Source organism: Urtica dioica, chromosome 7, assembly GCF_054948205.1.
Source record: "Urtica dioica subsp. dioica isolate 48M chromosome 7, U.dioica_male_clone48M_v1_H2, whole genome shotgun sequence".
NCBI classification, from domain to species: Eukaryota; Viridiplantae; Streptophyta; class Magnoliopsida; order Rosales; family Urticaceae; genus Urtica; species Urtica dioica.
In genome coordinates this window covers 42,530,536-42,550,058 of record NC_142762.1, presented here as the reverse complement: position 1 = coordinate 42,550,058, position 19,523 = coordinate 42,530,536, and the positions used below count along the sequence as shown (strand labels likewise).

Sequence of the window (19,523 nt, the reverse complement as noted above, 5' to 3'; positions counted from 1 at the left end):
CTTATCCTAACAGGTCATCAAACCGTACGTTGGAAACGTTTTTTGGTGATAACTTGTCTTCCATTATCAGTTACTTATATTGACAAATACAAAACACAAAACTAAGGTTGCTTCCAAAATTCTTTTTCAGAAAAAAAAGGTGATGTTTTCTGCTGCTTCACGTCACATTCTACTTACTATGTACCCGCCTCTTCCAGCATCACACGTATTTTTATTTTTGAGCTTTCAATGAAGAGAGAGAACGAGAGGGAAAAAGACATAAGCGGGTTGTAATCGTGCACTTTTGGTAAAGCGACATCGTTTCTTTGCAAAATAAAAATACCATCAAACTTTAGCTGATTTGATTTTTAGTATGTGCGTATTTGAGTTTCAATTCAAATGCCAAGTTTCTTATGTGAAAAAAAAAACTAACTGAACTTTCAATATCAAGCAAACCACTAGTTACTATTTTTAGTATACTTATATATAATTAACTCCTCATTTTGGATTCACTGCCAATGATTACTGAAATCATTTAACGGCCTAGTAACCAAGTAATTAAATGAGAGAAAATAAAATAAAACAAAATAAATTGAGTAAATTTTTTGAAGATTTGGATGAATGTGAAAATAGGTCGTTGGAGGGTTGAAGATCGGTGTGAGAGAGTGTTGTCACGCTACACAGTCACAGACAGCATATTCGAAATGGTAGCGAGAAATGAGGAGAGCCAATGTGATGTGCCACGTGGATCACGAACAACGGTTGATGAAACGACACGTTGCGGAATATGGGCGGTTTAAAGAGTTCAGATTTCATATGGTGTCGGGTCAGGTTACGTGGAATATCATTCCAAAAACTTACTACTTTATTGCTATTTATTTCTCTTTAGAGCTTATCCACATTGTGGGACCCACTTCAATAACCCCTCTTCGGATAAGATCTCTCTCTCATTTATTAAAAAAAAAAAAAAAAAAAAATCAAATGATTCTCAAATTTTGAACTCAGCCGAGCTGGCTGATTGTAAACTTTTTTCCCAATTTTATTTTATATTGTTGTAAAATTGTTTTATTTTTTTTTTATATATAATTATTATGTCTTATGTCATTTAGGTAAACAGAACTGTTCCCATTAAATTTAGATAAATGAAATTGGGACTTTTATCACACTGAACACATTTACTTTATTCTTCTTATTTTCATTTGTTTTTCTTATGATATACATCACACTAAATATATTTTTTTCTTTTATAATACTTTGTCTCCTTTTCTAAAAATTAAAGTTATCAGCTTTCAAATCTTGATACATTTGGTTCCTTTTTTTTTCTTTTTTTTTTTTGCTCATTTTGCACTTTTGAATACGATATTGTGTATATGGTTATAGCATAATCAAAGTTTTAGGAGTATTATATTTTATTTAAAATACTAACTCAGGACATAAATAAAACAATAAACTTATCACAATTAATTTGTTCTTTTAAAAACAGAATGGACCGACAAGTTCAGTGTCCAGGAATAAAAATAGCTTAATTGCATAATAAATTTATTTTAATTTTTAAATAATATTATAAGAACTTTCCAACCCAAAAATTTAAAATGAAGTATTTTATTACATCAATTAATAAGTGTTTTATCTACAACCTAAAACTTTGTAATATTCATTAGTGGAGGTGAAGTGGGTCCATTAAGCTCCGCTTAATCCAATCACTTTGGCTCGAGACATTGGAGCAAGACTGCGGTCAAGATCTCGCAAAAAAGACAACAATGTAGAACGATAATGGGAATCTTATACGATGATTGAATATACAACCAATGTCTGATCAAATCCTCAACACAAGTCCTTGAGATAAATCCTCGAGTCAAACCCTCATGACAAGAGCTCAGGATATGTTCTCGAATTGGATCCTCGAGATAAGTCATCAAAACAGGTCATCGATTCAAGTCCTCAAGCAGGATCACTGGGCAAAGTCCTAGGCAAGGCAAGCAAAGTCATCATATACACTAGTCAACAACGCGCGATGCCTATCAGTCAAGACACGTGCCTGTAACGCCAACTAATCGGTCTAACACTAGTCCACATCATGTGAGGCCTGTTGGTCAGAGCACGAGCCCACGACGCCAACCCCTCGGCCAGGATACTATATCCCATGGCGCACGAGGCCTCTCAATCAAGACACGAGCCCATGGTGCCAACTCCTTGTTTAGGATGCGAGCCCACGATGCCAACTCCTCGATCAAAACACTGGTCAACAGAGCGCAATACCTCTCGGGCAGGACGTTAATCCACAACACACAAGTCCTCTAGGTCAAGACATGAGTCCATGACGAGCATGGTCCTTGGTAGTCATGACACATGTCAACGATCCAAAGTGCCTCGATCGGGACGAGACCAATAACTCTAGGCCAAGACACAAGTTTATATGTGCAAAGCTCACAGTCGTGGCGAAAGTCCGACAAATGAACGTTATTATATATTCAATTCTCACACATCAACTGCGATTGGATTATACGCTACAGTAACATCGAAATTTTAACATTTTAATGGCGTTTTTATTTTCAATGCCATTAAATATAAATATAACCACATGGAATTCGATGGTTGGTTTACATTTGTTTAATGACATTTCAAATTTAAACGCCATGAATATTTTTTCATGGCACCTCTTCCGAAAGTGACATGGCGCTCTCTTATTTGTCTTTTGATTTAAACACAAGCTTGAAAATATGAAATATAGCTTTAATGGCGTTTTTTTTACATGAGCGCTATTAACAAAGCGTCATGAAAACCCTTTTTCCTAGTAGTGTCCATGATGAATATAATTCTAGGTCAATACATGAGTCCGTAGCTAATGAGAGAGTTCACGGCCGTCCTACTCCATAGTTAGTTATTGACATGAATCCACAACCATCGTACTCCACGGCAATAGAGAAGGTTTATGTCTGATTCATTCTCAAGTCCTAAGCGAATACACCATTGACCACTCTAGCATGAGTTCACAACCACCTCATCCCAAAACTATCAACCACGTCACTCAAGCTTACTAGTTCCTCTATAAATACCCATTTATTTCATAACTTAAAAGATAAGTTTTCTCTTGACTTATTCTTACCTCAATTTCGCTCTCTAGACGAAGTTAAGATCGTTCATCTCACCATAATAATTGGACTTATGTTGAGCGTCGAGAATGGGCCGAACTAAATCCCGTTGCGTCCATCCACTTCACATTTTTTATTTATCAGGTAAAGATCATGTATCGGCCTACAACAAGACAAAGACGACAAGTGAGAGATTTCATCATCTTTGACGCACATGCAATCATAAGGTCCGACCTTAAGTAGAATCACGTATGGTTCTAAGTGTTGATCCGAAAATGCATTAATTTTTTTTTATCCAATAATGGTACATCATTCTAAAATATTAATGAATTTTTAGTATTTATATATTTATGTCATGCCATTTATGTTCTAGTTTCCTTGCAATGAAATTTTATATTTTAATACCTTTTATTAGTGTAATTATTCTCTATCAAAAATCAAAATCAATTTCACACAGAAATAGAATAAATAAAAATAACAGTATATGTAACATTGTGATAAATAAGTGGTGTGAACTGTGAAGGAAACGAAGAGGGGGTTTCCAAGGAGAGGGGTGATTGATTTAAGAATTTTTATTTAGAGTTGACAGAGGGAAGGGATAAGAAGGGAAGGGCACAAGAGTATTTGGATTTAGTAATAATTATGTCAAATTTTGGATTTAGGTTGATTTTGATAAATGAGCAGGAGATTGATAAAATTTGGTGTCAATATCCTACCAATTTATGCCAAAAAGCAGATGTGCTAAAAATTAAAGCGAGACAATTACTTTTTTTCAAAAAATAAATAGATAGCAATATATTATTTTACACTTAGTTATGAGACAAAGGTACTGCAAAAAAGACCTAAAATAGGTAGATTTACAATATGGTCAGCAGAGCTCTGTGGGCGTTAGCTGTATCCAGAAGAAAAGCGAAACGAAGAAGATAATTTGAAATTAATATTAATTATAATGAGAAAAAGTACATAGTTGCGGCTAAAAGATCAAACCGTTTACAGTTGGCTAGAGGAGCGATGAAGCCGAGAAGAGTTTGATGATCATGCGCATCTACAAAGGATTTCGTTGCGGGACCCACTGAGGAGAGTGGACCCCACGCGTTTGCCCATAATCCACGGCTCATACGATCACGTGTCTCGAGCCACGTGATGTTTGGTGATGAATCAATTACACATTTTCTCACAACTCAACCATTTTGACTTCAATTGTTGCTTCTTATCTATTATTGTTGGGTCCGTTAGTTGGGTTGGGTAGTTCAAACTTAAAACATATCTATGTACATCTATTTAGGACAATTTAGTTAATTAACCAAACCAAAACATGGGAATGGGATTAAGAAAATAATTGTTGGTTTATATTTCAGATCTTGGGGTGGCAATTACCGCGTGACTTGCTAGCTCTAACTTCGCGTCTCTCTTTGTTTATGCCTTTATCACTTCCCACAACCACGCATCTTCTTCCGCCTCTGATTCCATCTCTCTACCTTGACAACCATTATTGTATCTCTTTCTATTCGTCTATTTATCTAGCTATTTTTCTCTCTTCCAAAAAAGAAGAGCAAAAATTCTCGTCTTTTGTGATGTTTAATATTGTAAAATCTCCCCACAATTTATCTATTTTGAAATTGGCTATTTGGCATAATTAAGGTTTATTAATGTGGCTTAATTCGTGTATCAAAGCATTCAAAATGGAATTATTTATATAAAATATACAACGCTCTAAGTCTCTTCATGTATTTGACTTATTTTAAGACGAATGATAAAAAAACGACAGCTAGATTAGTTTTATTTATATCTGTAGTCTCTAAATTTTCTTAGGTACAACATTATTTTTTAACTCTAACAACTCGCAATACAAACTGCAGTGTTTCTAGAATTATAAATGTATTAATCACGGTATTAGTTGATTTTGCTATATTTTCTAGTACAAATTTGTGCCATACTATTAAGAATATCATTATTTATTGGAGAAATATAATATATTGCATATAGTTTAAGTTCTGGTGTATACGTTATGTCAATATCGTTTTTTTTTTTTTTTTTTTTTTTTTTTTTTTTAAATGTGTTATCTAGGAAAATATAATGCGTAAGTAAGCTTTGATCAGTTTACGTATATATCAATATCGAGCATGTGATTTATATATGCATTGCGTTGCGTGTGTATGTTGTGTATAAGGTTTTGTATAATTTACGTGTGGATTAGTACATCAATCTTTTTAAATATCGTCCTATATATGGAAAGTTTTATATATACTACTATATATACATATATCTAAAGCTGGTCATGGCCATTTGAAATTCGAGAAATGAGATTCTTTAGTCCCGTCCTATATTTTGTGGGAAATTAGACTCCCGGAACCATAAAAAAAAAAAACGTACCGGAAAATTTTAGAACCATTTTCAACGATACTGAAAATTTTGATACCAAATTTCGTGATTTCGAGATTCTCATATTTTTTTTCTTTTACTTTTTAATCATGAACGCAATTAAAAAAATATCGTATTTACAACTTAAAAAAATGGTATTAAATGTTATTAAATGGGGATCCCGATTCCGTCTCATTTCTCTTATGGTTTCGAGATAAAAGTTTCGATCTCACATTTCATAATATGATTTTTTTTTTCATTTTTTACATGATACTAATAATACGAAAAATAATGTCACGACAGATCCCATTTGGCCATCTTTTCATATATCTAAGCTCTCTCTCTCTCTCTCTCTCTCTCTCTCTCTCTCTCTCTCTATATATATATATATATATATATATATATCGTTGTCAAGGGTCAAGATTGATAAACTATCGTCCTATTGTTGCTTTTTTTTTTGTTTGTTATAAAATATAAAACGCAAAGAAAAAGAAAAAGAAAAATAATACGTCTCATATATTTACCGATTAGTTTGCACAAAAGAAAGAAAAAAAAAAAAACCAAACGTGTGACTAACAATGTTGTGATTCCTCAGCTAATAATACGTCTCATATATTCAAATTCATATCTCGTATAAAAGCAAAAACAAAGGATGTAATCAATAATGTGAATTCTCCCTCTCTCGTCTGCACTTTATAAAAAAAAAAGTAGAGGAATTTCAATAGAAACGTGAATCTTATTTTACTATCACATCACTTATTGGAAACGGTATTACACGTTTCTACGACTTGTACTTCATGCACTACCACAAATTCCGATTTATCCACGTCCATCACAACATCCTAGAAAATTCAAACTCGTACAAACTACAAACAAATACATCAATCACACAACTATACACATATAATTTATATATATATATATATAGTAATAAACTTTTCAGGAAAATATGTATCACAAAAGAAAGAAACGTTGGTAATTTTTATAAACAACGACTAGTACACATCAGATTAATTAGAGCACATAAATACGCACAGAGCCCCGGATTCGGATTAAAATGCTATATAAATATATCATATAATAAAAAAAGTAATGAATCAATCAAGCAGCAAGTTTGGCTAGGGCACCAACGGCTAGTGAGTTGATGTAAGTACAAGGCTCGGTCTTGGAGGAATCCCAACGCTTGTCATCAAAGTTGTCGTAGCGGTCGGGCCCGCCCACAATAGCCCCGGTGAGCTCGTTCACGTTGGGCCCGTTCTTGTTGTACCAATACACAAAGCTCATACCACAATTCACGATTGCGTTACTCGACATCTTGGGCACCGACGCGCCCCTATGGTGCGCCTGCGTCGGAGGATTGCTCCCAAACCCTACCATGTACGATCTCCCCTCCGGATTGCTTCCCAATACATAATCCATCTGTATTCGTCGATCAGAAAAAAAATATTAAATATTCAGAAATAATGATGTGTCAAATCTTTCGTAATACTAATTTTCGCATATATTGTTTGAATTTGAACCTTCTGATCTTTTTTTAAAATTGTGTGTATTTTTTTTTTTTTTACTCTCAAATTAAATTACAACATGTGTTATGGCTTTTTTCACTCTCAATTTTACCGACATTGGAGGGACAATCAAATGAGATAGAAAAAAAAAAAAAAAAAAAAAGGAGACAAATGATCTTCGTTCATATTACTCTAGTATTATAAAATGGAGACTTTAATAATTTACGCATACATCTACTTTAAACTAGGCAATATTATCTTAGTATTTATTTAATTCAAAAATTGGTTAGCTAGACACGAGAAAATATTGGTCTAAAGACGAAGTAAAGCCAAGACTAAAGTTTTCCCGACAGTATTTCAGATATGCGCATGATTGTCGAAGAAGAGAAAGACAAACGAGTAAAATAGATAAAACTAAATTAATAAATACATACAAAATCTAGATACGAACTTAATATTTTTGAAAAGCCTTAGTATAAGATTTTTTATCGGGTAAAAATTTGGTTTTCGTTATCGTTTTCATCGGAATGATGTGTCAATTGAATTTTTAGCACTTAGAATAGTAATGAGAATAACACCATGACACAATCCACTATGTTCATCCGAGACTGTTTGTCAGGTATCGGAGACTAAATAATTAGTTTCTGATACCCTGTTTTCTTGTAGCGTGGATCTTATGATAATTTTCCCAACGACACTAGTTGAGACCTTGAGAGACGTGTGAGTCGATGAATATTTACCTGTTGCTTGGCGAATGTGGCGAGTCGAGTAGAGTCGAAAACCTTGTTGCCACATGTGACTCTCTGATTGGAAGCGGCAAGAATGTCAGAGTAGACAGAGAACAAGAAGGCGGTGCCGGTGACGTATTGAGAGTTTGCACCGTCGCGCAAGTGAATCATACCGCCGGGCGATATGTAAACTTGGTGGTACGGACTCTCCGGCAACACCGAGCACACGTAACTATCCGCCTGCTTTTTAAAACCCTCCAAACCCCTCTCTCCTTCCAAATACAACTGCAATTAATATGTGGATTAACATATGTTTTGTAAAATGTTCTATGATGACACAACAACATGTATGTTCATGACAATATATAAAACAGGAATAAAAAAAAATCAATAATTGAAGATGATAAAATAAAAAATTCACGGTTGGATGAGAGAAATTTATTATGCCAAAAAATATGTTATAGGTATAGAGATTGTGATGATAAAATTCTATTAGCCTAATCTCTCACCCACTATTATATCTAAGAGAAGGCGTCATATTTTATCGCACCCAAAGGCGAAGGCAGGTACACTCCCTGCACTTTTTAAAAATTGTAATTTTAGTATTTTTATTTCTATTTCAACTCAAAATTATATGTTTTTTTTTCTCATATATTTTCTCCCGAAGGAAAAACAAATCTTAGACATCCCTAACATTTTTAAATTATAAATTTTTAATCAAATACGCTCAATGGCCAGCCACGTGGAGACAAATTTTCAATTTTTACCCAAGTTTTTTTTTTATCGTTTTTATTTATTTATATATGTTCATTCTAAATTTGTATGGTTTGTTTTACATTTGTCCCCTTGACTTTAATTCCTAGCTCCGCCACGGAATATACCCCCTTGAGTTCGAATTCTGACTCTTGTCACTGATCGCACCGTGGACCCTTTTGGGCCCGACAAAGCTCATTCCAGTCACCAAAAACTATAACATTGATTAGTTTATTAATGTATTTAGTAATTACCTTGGTGAGCAGGATCTGGGCTCCGGCGTATTTGAGGTCCCAGCTGAATTCTGCCACGGCGGCGCTGATCGACTCTTCCTGAATGTATTTCAAGTATAACGGCTTTCTCGTCGCCACGTATAGCCATGTCGCTGCCCATAATAGCTCGTCCTATGATAACCATAGTTTGATTGAGGAGGCATAATTTTCATAAATATATATAATTATAATTATTATTACATTGTAGCCGGAATAAGAGCAGTAGAAAGGGCATTCTCCGTCAAATGTTCCTTTGTTCGTTTTAGCAAACTGAAAAAGCTGCGACCCCAAAAAAACAAAAATTAATATATATGCCTGATCAATCAATATAATCAATAAAAACCCTAGGCATGCATGCATGCACGTACGTACCAATTTAGCTTTGTTGAGAAGGCGACGAGAGTAGGGGCGATCGATGTCTCTGAAGACCATGGAAGAAGCGGCCATGGCCGCGGCGGTTTCGGCTGCGATCTCAGTCCCAGGGGTATTCTTGTCAATCTTCATCACCGTCCTCACGGTCTGCATATTTTCCGGCCTAATCCAACATTGATGATCTTGCACTGGATCTCCTACCTTCATACATCCCCAAACACATCCAATTTTATTTATTTATATTTGTATCAATAATAATTAACCATTTTTTTATTCTCACAATGTGAATATATTTTTTGTTATAAAGGGAAACGATATTCATCAGCGCGAGTCCTAACACTACATGCACTACAGTGTATGGTGTCCAATGGTATTAGGGCATCAATGCACTAATTACTTTTTTTTTTACCTGAACGTACAAACGATCGCGCCGTGACGCGGCTTTGAGGAAGAAATCTGTGCCCCATCGAATTGCCGAGTGGACATTTTTCATTTCTCCGGTGGTTTGAAGCTCTGATTTGTAGAACAAAGCCGACCAAGCAAGCGTTGTGACTGTGAAAGCCATGGGAAGCCCATATTTAACGTTGTCTCCAGCGTCATAATATCCTCCGGTAAGGTCAACCTATATAAATAATATGATCATCGCATGTTAAGAATCCTACATTGAATGTTAATGAGAACTTATAAAAGTTTATAAAATCGTGAGTTACGCCTCTCATAGCTAATTGGTTTTAAGATCATATATACGTGCGTTGAAACAATACTAAATAGAATGCGATGCATGTAAAATTTACGTCTACGAGTTTTCCATCATCGAGGGCAGAATCTTCTCTCCATGGCACCCTATTGTTTGGAGGGAGTTTCCCCGATCTTTGGGCTTCGAGGAAAATAAGGGATTTGGTGAGGGCATCTTTGTAATTTAATCCGGCGCCATCGACAGCCACCAAAATTCCTTGAAACACAACAAGACAAGCCAGGCCAATGGCCGAGGCTTTTCTTATTGCGTCTTTACCCATGTACGTACGTACTAATACTATGGCTCTATTAATTATCACCCAAAAAACAAAATCACATTCCAAAAAGAATACAAGACAAAATGCTCCGAATGTGTTTTGGGGGAAAGAAGAAACGAAACGTGTGGTTAATTCTTATTGTTAATTGTATCGGCAAAACAAACAAGTTTTGGGAGAGTTGAGGGATGTTATTGGTTTGCAATTGGCTGTGTTACGCTTTTAGTTATTTGGCAGAGAAAGAGGGAAATGTAGGGTCGGAGAAAAAGATTTTTACTAACCATTTTTAGGTATTGCAATTAAAAACACAACCATAACCATTTCTTTACTTAATATTAACAATTTAACATACGGTCTTAAATAGGGTTTGTTGTGGTTGCCTAAAATAGGGAAGACATGTAACATTTTGCAGGTAAATAAATTAAGCCCTTCCTTTTTATGTCCATTATTGAATTGTTTTTCTCCTCCTTTTAAGAGGAGCAATCATATATACATAATATAGATAAAGCCAATATTTGTGTCTGAAAACCTGGCCACAATTGAGCTCATAATTTACCTATAATTAAATTCCAGAATCCAGACATTGATTTCATTTTGGTCATAAGTTTTGTAAACTAATACGTGTTAAAGAGAAAAAGAAAAAGGCTTAGTAGCGAGGGTCCAGGGTTTTTTTCCTTTCTTGCTGATGTTGAAAACTGACGAGTAGGGTCCAAAATTCGTATACACGTTATATAGTTGATGCCTTTTGGTGGATAATGAAACAAAGTTATTAATAGCCTGACTAGGACTTGGAAGCCATTTTTCTTAAGAAAGATCACGAGTTAATATTCAATAAAATTGCTGTAGACTGACGCTATATAATGCTTCTCAATTTATTTGCAATAGCACCAATTGGTAACAGTACACTCAAGAGGGTATTAGATGGTTAAATTGAATAAATAAGCCTCTTTCCATTGAACTAAATAATCACGAAAGAGCTTTGTTCTAATCCAATCCAAAACAGAATGCTACAAAGAATGTGTATAGATAATTTTAACTGTAAATATTTCTATTCTGCCAATTTAAATTTCACTAATGCCCTTCATTTTCTTTCTTTTCCCACTCTCCCTATCTTTCTTTTTTTTTTCCTTTTGCTTTCAAGTGCTAACCAATATCTCTCAGCACCTTCTAAATACATTAGCAACATTTTTCCCGATCTCGTCTTTTGTCTGTTCTGACACGGGAACGTCTCCGATATACATGCTAAAAAAAGCTCCTGCAATTAAAATGTGGAAAGCGTTAATAAGCCTCCAAAAAGAAGAAGAAAATTAACGAATTAATTTGAAAAATAACAGAGTCCACTTACTACACAAATCCCTGCTATGAACTGCTCCTACCTGATTACCTTCAACTGCATAAAAAAAAAAAAATTGCATAGAATTATACTTCTGAGCTTGTTACAGAAGTCTCATTCAGGGGAAACCTCGTGACGATAATTGATACCACTAATACTCAAGTGTAAGCAATCGGATAACTAACTCACTTTCAGTAATCAATTGTCCATCGGTTGTTCGTCGAAAATCGATTGTTGTGCCCTGCAATATTCCAACTCTTAGGCGATACCACAAAACATAACATCAAAGCCGACAAATGGAAGAGAATATATTAAGGGTTTTTTTTATTTATTTACCGCAGGCAATGGAATGTCCTGAGTGAAGCATGAGCCAAAGTTTTCAATGCACTGAAAATCAGTAGCAGGATTTGCCTGTAACAAGTCAGCAAAACGTAACTGGGTATAAGTTTTGTATATTATAGTATTCAAATAAGTTGGTAGAAATAGAATAGGGATTAGGTGATAATACCTTTACTAATCTGGCTCGAAGGGATTTCTCAAAAGCACTGCACCAAGCAAATGAAATTATATATTCATTATTACTTTCATGGCTCTACCGCTTATACTATGTCCAAATGGTCGTGATAATGTTCCTAAGGTAATATCTCAAAGAAGAAATACTCACTCTCTTACGGTATTGATTTTAACTCCATTGCAGCTAACCACAAGCCTAACAGTCATATTGATATCTTCCCTGCAACACCCAAGATAATCCAGCATAAGAAAAGAAAAGAAAAAAAGAAAAAAGAAAAGAAAAGCTAACGCAGCCAGTAACATGAAACATGCCTAAATCATCCCAATATCTCAAAACCAGCTAAACTCAAATGTGCTTTTAAAAGGGATTAAATTACCTGAGAAGATCAGTGTAGAAATCTTGGCGCTTGTTGAGCTCATCTGCCGAAACTGATGAATACTTTGCACCCAATTTCTCACAAACAGAGGAAGGATGGACATCTGTAAGAAAAGATTAAGAGTGTGACAATCCATCAATATTATTATTATAGACATTCATAGAAGAGATAGAAAGACTTACAGAAACCAAACGCATAGATCTTCATAGACTTTATCTTAATAACCGTCATCGTTCTTGATCCAGTGCCAACAAGTATCTGACATTTAAAAAAAAAAAAAAAAAAAAAAAGATGCTTGAGCCAAGGCTGTTCAACGAGGAAGATGGACATAGAAATTAGCTAAATTCAAATAAATCATATTGTCTTCGCAAAATTTCAACGCCACAGTTCTTCAATATACATATATATAATATATATATATATATATATATATATATATATATATATATATATATATGTGCAGTTTATTGCACCACTTACTGATCGTTGTGGAGGTAAAAGCATTTAATATCCAACTAAAGTGCTTTTAGATTCTAGACACTGACCTGCGAACACAAATTGGAACTGGTATTTCCAGCCAAAAAGTCCTCCAAAATCATAGGAAACTCGATCCCGGTTCTGGGCTCGACTGCTTGTTTTTTCCAGTTCAAGTCGGGAAAAGCTAGACCGGTACGCCCTTGGTGCACGTCACAAGGCCTTTGAACCATCATATCACTATTCTCCATCGGTATTACCTTGGAAGATCTTCTAGACAAACAAACACAATTCATATAGTGAGACATTCTTAAAAAAAAAAAAAAAAATCAATACAACGTACAGGTTGTCAAGAGGCGGTACGAGCGCAGCAGCAAGTGAAAGAACAGAATGTGGCCGTAAATTTCCGGACTCTGCGCACACAAATCTCGATAAAAAACTCGATAGCTTCCCAAAGAGCACTGGAACACCGGACTCGCCCGATAATTGGAAGCCTATTCGGCGAAATTTTTTGAAGTTCTGGCCGGCGAATTGAAAAGGCCTGGACGTTCTGATTTTCAAACCGTCTGCGTTTCCCGTGATCTCCGTGTGACCGGACAAGAGGAGCGCCAGAGCGCCGGTGAGCTTCGTGATGTGGCTGAAAGTCCCTTCGACGGCGAAACTCCCCGTTGAAGAAGAGATTTGCCGGATTTGGTGAAAAGAGTTGTCCACGAACGAAGCGATGTGCGAAAACATGTGTCCTCCGATGCTGTGGAAAGCGATGGGCTCCACCGGGAATATGTACGGAGATCCACTGTCGAGATCAACGAGCCATAGCCAGTTGTTCTTCATTTTTTGGTGTTGCCAGACAAAATTGAGAACCCCAATGCGGGTCCTCTATAGAGACTTGGCAATGTTAGGGATTCAATGTACCTGGACATTTTTTTTATGGCAAGGCTCAATCGAAAAGCTAAAAATTTGTTTCTCAGATAATAGTCCTAATATTCAATTTGGTTAAACACTAGCTTAAGATAACAGCGAGATCACCTAAGAAGTTCCTATCACGGTCTATAGAGGACAAATCAACATTAAATTTTCAGAGATCAACAGAATTATATTTGATTTCGTTTCCTATGAACAATCATTAAGAAGCGAATCTTCAGCCAAAGTTCACACGATCAAATCAAGAACTCGCAACATTCACAGGGCTATGAGATATGATGATCCACTTAAGAAACGAAATCGCGAAGGAAATCGAATGCCAATTGTTTTAACTATTTACATTACAAGAACAATAAAACAAACGTCAAACGAAAGAGGAAAAAGGAATAACCGAAAAAAGAAGCTTTCTTTTTCGATTGCATTCTCTTTCGTCGCAAACTTTTCGTTCGATATTCTCAAGAATCAAAAGAGAAAACAAGAAGCGCGTGAAAAACGACACAAACCTGCAATTACGACAATGGCATTGAATAACCACGGAGAGACGAGAGAGTTTCGAATGAAATAGGGTTTTTATATTTACCAGTCGTGTGTAATAACAATAACGTGTATTGATATTTGATGTAGAAAGCGAACAAAGAAACGAGTATATGCTTTATGTACGAAACCTGAACAAGTAAATAAACAGTTCGTTCGCTTTCCCCTGCCTTTCTTCCGGGACAAATACGGGAAATCATACATAGATGTATATATAAATAAACTAATAATATCATTTTCTTAAGGTATATTTGAGTACTATTTGTGTAATAAAAAGGTTTTAAAGCGAAAACAAATTCGCGTCTTTTTCTTTTCGGCTTTTCATTTTATTTTTTTCTTCCCACTTTTCGACGGTCTATTTGTCGTTTTCAATAAAGTTATAATAAATACCCTCCTGAGAAAATGACGAAGATGTCCTTATAGTATCGAAGTTGAATTGGGCCAAAAAAAACTCTCCGACCTTTCGCACACGTGGGCGAGTTGAATGTCAGTCGGTGTCTATTTGACGGACGTGTATTCTATACTTTGATATGACATTATTATATTTTTAATAAGAAAATATTCCAACGTCGAATCAAAAAGTACCTAACTTTTCTAATGATTTAAATAAACAAACAATTATTTTCCTCTTGTATGAATAATGAAATGAAAGCTCCATATGGTAGGTACAAATGAAGCTGACACAATTTCGGTTGGGTTGTATCGCATGGTCTGTTCTTGATAAGACTCTGGACCAATTGAGTCTTTGGACGGTAATTTAACTTTAATTATAAATTAGTTCTAAACTAATCACGCCAATTCCCAGTATAGAATGTGGGCCTCCCCAGAAAGAGGAAACTTCGGATATTGAGACGCATTATTGCGCTTCGGCACTGAAACTAAAATGTTAAAGGGTCATTGCGAAATTAGGAAGAAAATTAGGGGTCAATTTTAAAACTGTAAATAAATAAATAAAATTAAGAATAACAATAAAGTTTGTCATTGTCCTCCACCACTTTACTCTTTAAATTTCTTGGATTTATACTTTTATCAGGCGTATATAGTGGACAAACAATTTTTTTTTTTTAATTGAAGTATGCTAAAAATCAAGGAATCAGAAGTTGCTCTAAAAAATCTGAATCAGAAGTGTTTGGAAACATAAAATTCCTTTGACGGCGTGGTCGGTCACAACAAGCCTGCCTCGAAGAGATTTCTGCGGCGCAAAGTCTCGTCGACGAGCTTGAAAGTCTTCTTGACGAGCTTCTGATCGAGCGCGGTCGTTCGGTAGGTCTTGAACACTCGGTCTACTCGGTCCGGCGCTGTGCTTTGGAAATACAATTCCTCGAATTTCTTCTTCACAAACCTGGTATTCGAAGGGAAAAAAAAAGGTCACCACCCATGTAAATGTTTTTGCGAAAGAAACAAGCAAAGCCGCTATTATTTGAGCTCCAGTGTGAACGAATTTATAAAGCGTGTTCTCACTCATAAGCATGCTCGATCTCTTGTTTTCCCGTCGATACTGGCTGATAATCCTTAAACCACTCGCAAGAATTAAGAGGCACCTACAAAGTAGAAAAGAAAAAGAAAAAAATCAGATGTCTTTATTCTCTTAGTTTATAAAGTAGTTTCCTTTGAGATTTAGTTTCTCTTACTTTGAGAACCTTCGTCTCGAATATATCAAACTTATTCAGAAACAGCATGAATGATGTTTTCTGGAATCAGAAAAAGAATAAAGACATTTGTGAGTGGAATATAAATTACTTAAAAAAAAAGATCAATAAACATAGTAAGAACGTCATAGTAAAAATAAAAACCTCAAAACAAGGCTGTTTCAAGACCCACTCAAATAGCTCCTTTGTCTCCATCATCCGGTTCTTGTTGTCGTCCTCAAATAGTGTTTGGTCGTACCTGAGAGAAAAAGGAGATTTCAGTTCAAAGTTTCTTGTATTTCAACCACTCACAAAAATTTCACTTTAAATTCGATGATGTTGTGCATGAATGAGGGAATGAAAACGATTGCCTTACTCGCTAATGGCGGCACAAAATATAACAGCTGTGACACCTTCAAATAAATGGATCCACTTCCGTCTCTCGTTTCTCTGTCCTCCAACATCGAAGAGTCTATACACTTCCCCGCTTTTTTTATTTTCGCCCACGGGACTGCCAAAATACAGCGATGAACCGGATTAACATAAATGTTTCTGTGTGATTCTTTGTGAGCATAGTTATGTTGAATTGTGTGTGCAATGTAATAGAGACTGAGTGTGAACTCAACAAGGCAGAAGAAATGAGGATAAATCTTACCTGAATTGAATCTCTACGACACCAGTAGTACGAACTCTAGCATAGAGAACATCCTCCTGAAGAAAAAGAAAAAAAAAACTTTGAGCTACAATTTCATCATAAAATTCCAATTAAAAGGTATACATATATGTTTCGATGTGATAATATCAAAGGACTGAGAACAAATTGGTATTCTGAAAGCTTTTTGAGCTGCTATATTTTAAAATCATGCATAATTTGAGTACTGCATTATAGGCCCAAGAATCACAATCGCAATTCAAAAGAAATCATAGGATCCGAAAAACCACCAATTGACCTTATTCTCAAATATATCAAGCTTGTTTAGAAGCCGCCTGAAGGATATTGATCCATGTTTTTCACAGTAAATAACACTTAAAAGGGTTCAAAACAAGCTTGGATAATAACGCAAATCTAAAGAAGCATGATCTTAGGTACCTTAGTTGGAATATAATTTGAATCAGCCAATTTTTGAAGATTTTCCATGAAATAGTTCGTACAATCGGGGACTTGGAGTTCATTGCCACGAGCATAGGTTTCCTACATTTTGTGAAGTAAATTTAGCACCGGTAAAGACAAGTACACCGTGTTATGCAATAAGAACATATATAGACTGGGTAGGAAAATTCCAGTTCCATAGAGTGAGTACCTGAATTGCTGGGTCTTTCCACAGTGTTTCTATATCCTGGGCAAGCTCTTTGGTGAGACGTGGATATTCCAACCTACCTCCTAGTTCCGACAGTTTCTCACCGATTTCCTAACAGAGATTGTACCAAAAAGAAATCAAACTACCAACTTCTACAAGTCCGCTTAAAAGAACGACCTATGCCAAACGAGAAGCCAGCACAGCCAAGTCCTCATACTCTAGCATTATCACATCAAGCTAGCCACTTTGCCAAGTCAATTCGAACCTCGTTTTCGGTGGATAAAACATACTTTGAGGAATCTGTGCCGCTTTGAGCGAGCTCTTTTGATCCATCATGCAAAAGCTGCTCAGCCGCGTAGGATACACATACAGAAGAACGGGGTGTCAGATTTATTTCAATTCGAAAGAATTGTGTCTTCTGAGAAATCCGCTACAAACCACTACACTATGTACATGAAGGAAAATAATTTACCAACACACCCTTTCAAGTATTGCGTACTTTTATGGTCTGATATACATTGGCATGGATGACTGAGATATATCCCTTGAGCTCCGCCTCATCGAAGCCAGTTTGGAATAAGAGCTTTATCTGCACATATTTTGAGCAGTCACAATATAACAATAGAAAAAACTCTAACTTAAACATATTCCGTATAAACAACAATTAAGCACAACAACAAGAGAAATGAACATCAACACCAACCTGCTTAAAAATTGTGGACTTGCCCGATTCGCCAGCACCTTAAAAATTACCGATAACATTACTATTAGTTATACATTTAACAAACTGTCCTTGAACAGATAAAATAGGCTCAAAAGAATAGCAAGTTTACACACACTTAACCTGAATGACATAACATTAAAAGCAAAATATTATAAGCAACATGAAATTCCTCAAAGTCCTACTAACTTTCCAAAAATATTCAACAGGTAACATTACTGTGCCCTTTGACACAATTAATTTAAAGAACACAATTTTGATCAGCCTTAAACTTCAATTCAAAAAAGCAAGGAATAAGTGTGAGGTACCAAGCAACAAAAGTTTCTGAATATGCTTCTCGGCCTTCGTTTCTTGCTCTATCCTTCTTTCGATCTCTGCGGCCTATAAAAACAAGACAAATACAACAATTGAGAACATAAATCAAATCACGACCGCGAAACAAATGAAATGAGATGATTGAGAAAAAAAAAATAAATAAAAAAGACTCACCTGAGCACTCTCTTCGGAATCGGCTTGGTTGTAATGACGGTTTTTGCTGCAGAGTAAGCCCATATTGTGCCACAAATAACACAGCATAGAATGCGCTGCCACTCAAACGCACCTTCTCTCAAAACTATCCTTCAATTCCCTCCCATTCCGCAAATGTTTCTCAGCTTGGCCTAACCACAAATCATCACAACAGAGATCAGAAACTATAAAGCTAAACACTGTAAATAGTCACATAGCTGACTTTTTGTCTGCTATAATATCAGCATTATTGCATAATTGAGCAATTCGTCAAATAAACACACACCAGATTCAATGCATTGTGTTCGTACTTTCCTATCAATTAATAGCCTACGAAAAATAATATATAATATATAAATTAATGCCATACGACAAAATCTTCTCAAACACTAAAGCAACTATAGAAAGAATGAAAAAAAAAAAGAATGAAACGAATAAATAACAATAATAGTAACAAGAGATAAGAACCGGTTGATCTTCTGGTTCGGGGCTAATAAGAGAGATCTCGTGAGAGAAGAAACTTTAAAAAACATGAAGATCTAGAGAGCTAGAGAGAGGGAGAGAGAAACGACGAACGAGCTCTCGCGTGAGAGAAGACGAGAAGCTTCAGTGAGCTTTTCTTTCTAATTATTTTTATTTATTATTAAATTATTAAATTATTTTACCTGTATCTGTACTCTGGTCTAAAAAAAAGGGGGAATTTGCTTTAGATTTAGAGGAATGGTCAAGTGTGTGATAAATAAGAAGCGAGACAGCAATTTGCTGGTTGGAATTATTTAATTATTTTCTCGTGTATTTTAATGGAATCAATGTCGTTTCTGTACTATTAGATATGCCAAAGAAAAATTTTATTTGTGTGTATAAATATATATACTTATCAAGTTATAACATAATATTATGCGTATATATAATGGCGATGAGTGAGGCTAAAATTATATGAGGCAGAAGAAAGGAAATAGCGCCGAAAGCTGCAGTGGTCAAAGTTCCAAAAGGACTGAGTCTGACTCACTCTCATACATGAAAAATACAAAATAATAATAAAAATAATTTTCTGATGATAAAATGAATTTTGTATACATTGTTGTCCTTGGGAAAATAACAAAGCTAAATGCAACGATCTACGGCGTGGACTGCTCTGTGCTCTG

General features: G+C 35.4%; 3 protein-coding genes across 6 annotated transcripts; all 3 read right to left on the bottom strand.

Moving 5' to 3' along the window:
• Positions 1-6,405: 6,405 nt before the first annotated feature.
• Positions 6,406-10,078, bottom strand: GH9A4 (glycosyl hydrolase 9A4). Its single transcript, XM_089619130.1, has 7 exons — positions 9,857-10,078; positions 9,472-9,684; positions 9,063-9,263; positions 8,892-8,969; positions 8,673-8,822; positions 7,678-7,950; positions 6,406-6,851 (listed from the first exon to the last, which is right to left on the bottom strand). Exons 1-7 carry the CDS (start codon positions 10,076-10,078, stop codon positions 6,534-6,536), a joined length of 1,455 nt encoding a protein of 484 aa, XP_089475256.1. The 3' UTR covers positions 6,406-6,533.
• A 924-nt stretch (positions 10,079-11,002) lies between these two features.
• FAP2 (Chalcone-flavanone isomerase family protein) lies at positions 11,003-14,383 on the bottom strand. Of its 3 annotated transcripts, none has more exons than XM_089619132.1 (11): positions 14,194-14,383; positions 13,113-13,681; positions 12,841-13,042; positions 12,478-12,553; positions 12,296-12,398; positions 12,070-12,138; positions 11,914-11,950; positions 11,742-11,816; positions 11,595-11,646; positions 11,418-11,462; positions 11,003-11,327 (listed from the first exon to the last, which is right to left on the bottom strand). In XM_089619132.1, exons 2-11 carry the CDS (start codon positions 13,598-13,600, stop codon positions 11,230-11,232), a joined length of 1,245 nt encoding a protein of 414 aa, XP_089475258.1. In that variant the 5' UTR covers positions 13,601-13,681; positions 14,194-14,383; the 3' UTR covers positions 11,003-11,229. The 3 variants fall into 3 exon arrangements, with proteins under 3 accessions (XP_089475258.1, XP_089475260.1, XP_089475259.1); XM_089619134.1 differs by having other exon boundaries at positions 12,841-13,039; XM_089619133.1 differs by lacking the exon at positions 14,194-14,383 and adding an exon at positions 14,082-14,169.
• Positions 14,384-15,148: 765 nt separating this feature from the next.
• Positions 15,149-19,204, bottom strand: LOC149391776 (G protein alpha subunit 1). Of its 2 annotated transcripts, none has more exons than XM_089619136.1 (14): positions 19,044-19,204; positions 18,361-18,530; positions 18,180-18,252; positions 17,854-17,891; positions 17,650-17,739; positions 17,416-17,493; positions 17,154-17,261; positions 16,943-17,044; positions 16,508-16,563; positions 16,229-16,363; positions 16,018-16,111; positions 15,856-15,915; positions 15,686-15,765; positions 15,149-15,566 (listed from the first exon to the last, which is right to left on the bottom strand). In XM_089619136.1, the coding sequence occupies exons 2-14, from the start codon at positions 18,445-18,447 to the stop codon at positions 15,389-15,391; spliced, it is 1,179 nt and encodes a 392-aa protein (XP_089475262.1). In that variant the 5' UTR covers positions 18,448-18,530; positions 19,044-19,204; the 3' UTR covers positions 15,149-15,388. The 2 variants fall into 2 exon arrangements, with proteins under 2 accessions (XP_089475262.1, XP_089475261.1); XM_089619135.1 differs by lacking the exon at positions 19,044-19,204 and adding an exon at positions 18,847-19,012.
• Between the last annotated feature and the right edge of the window lie 319 nt (positions 19,205-19,523).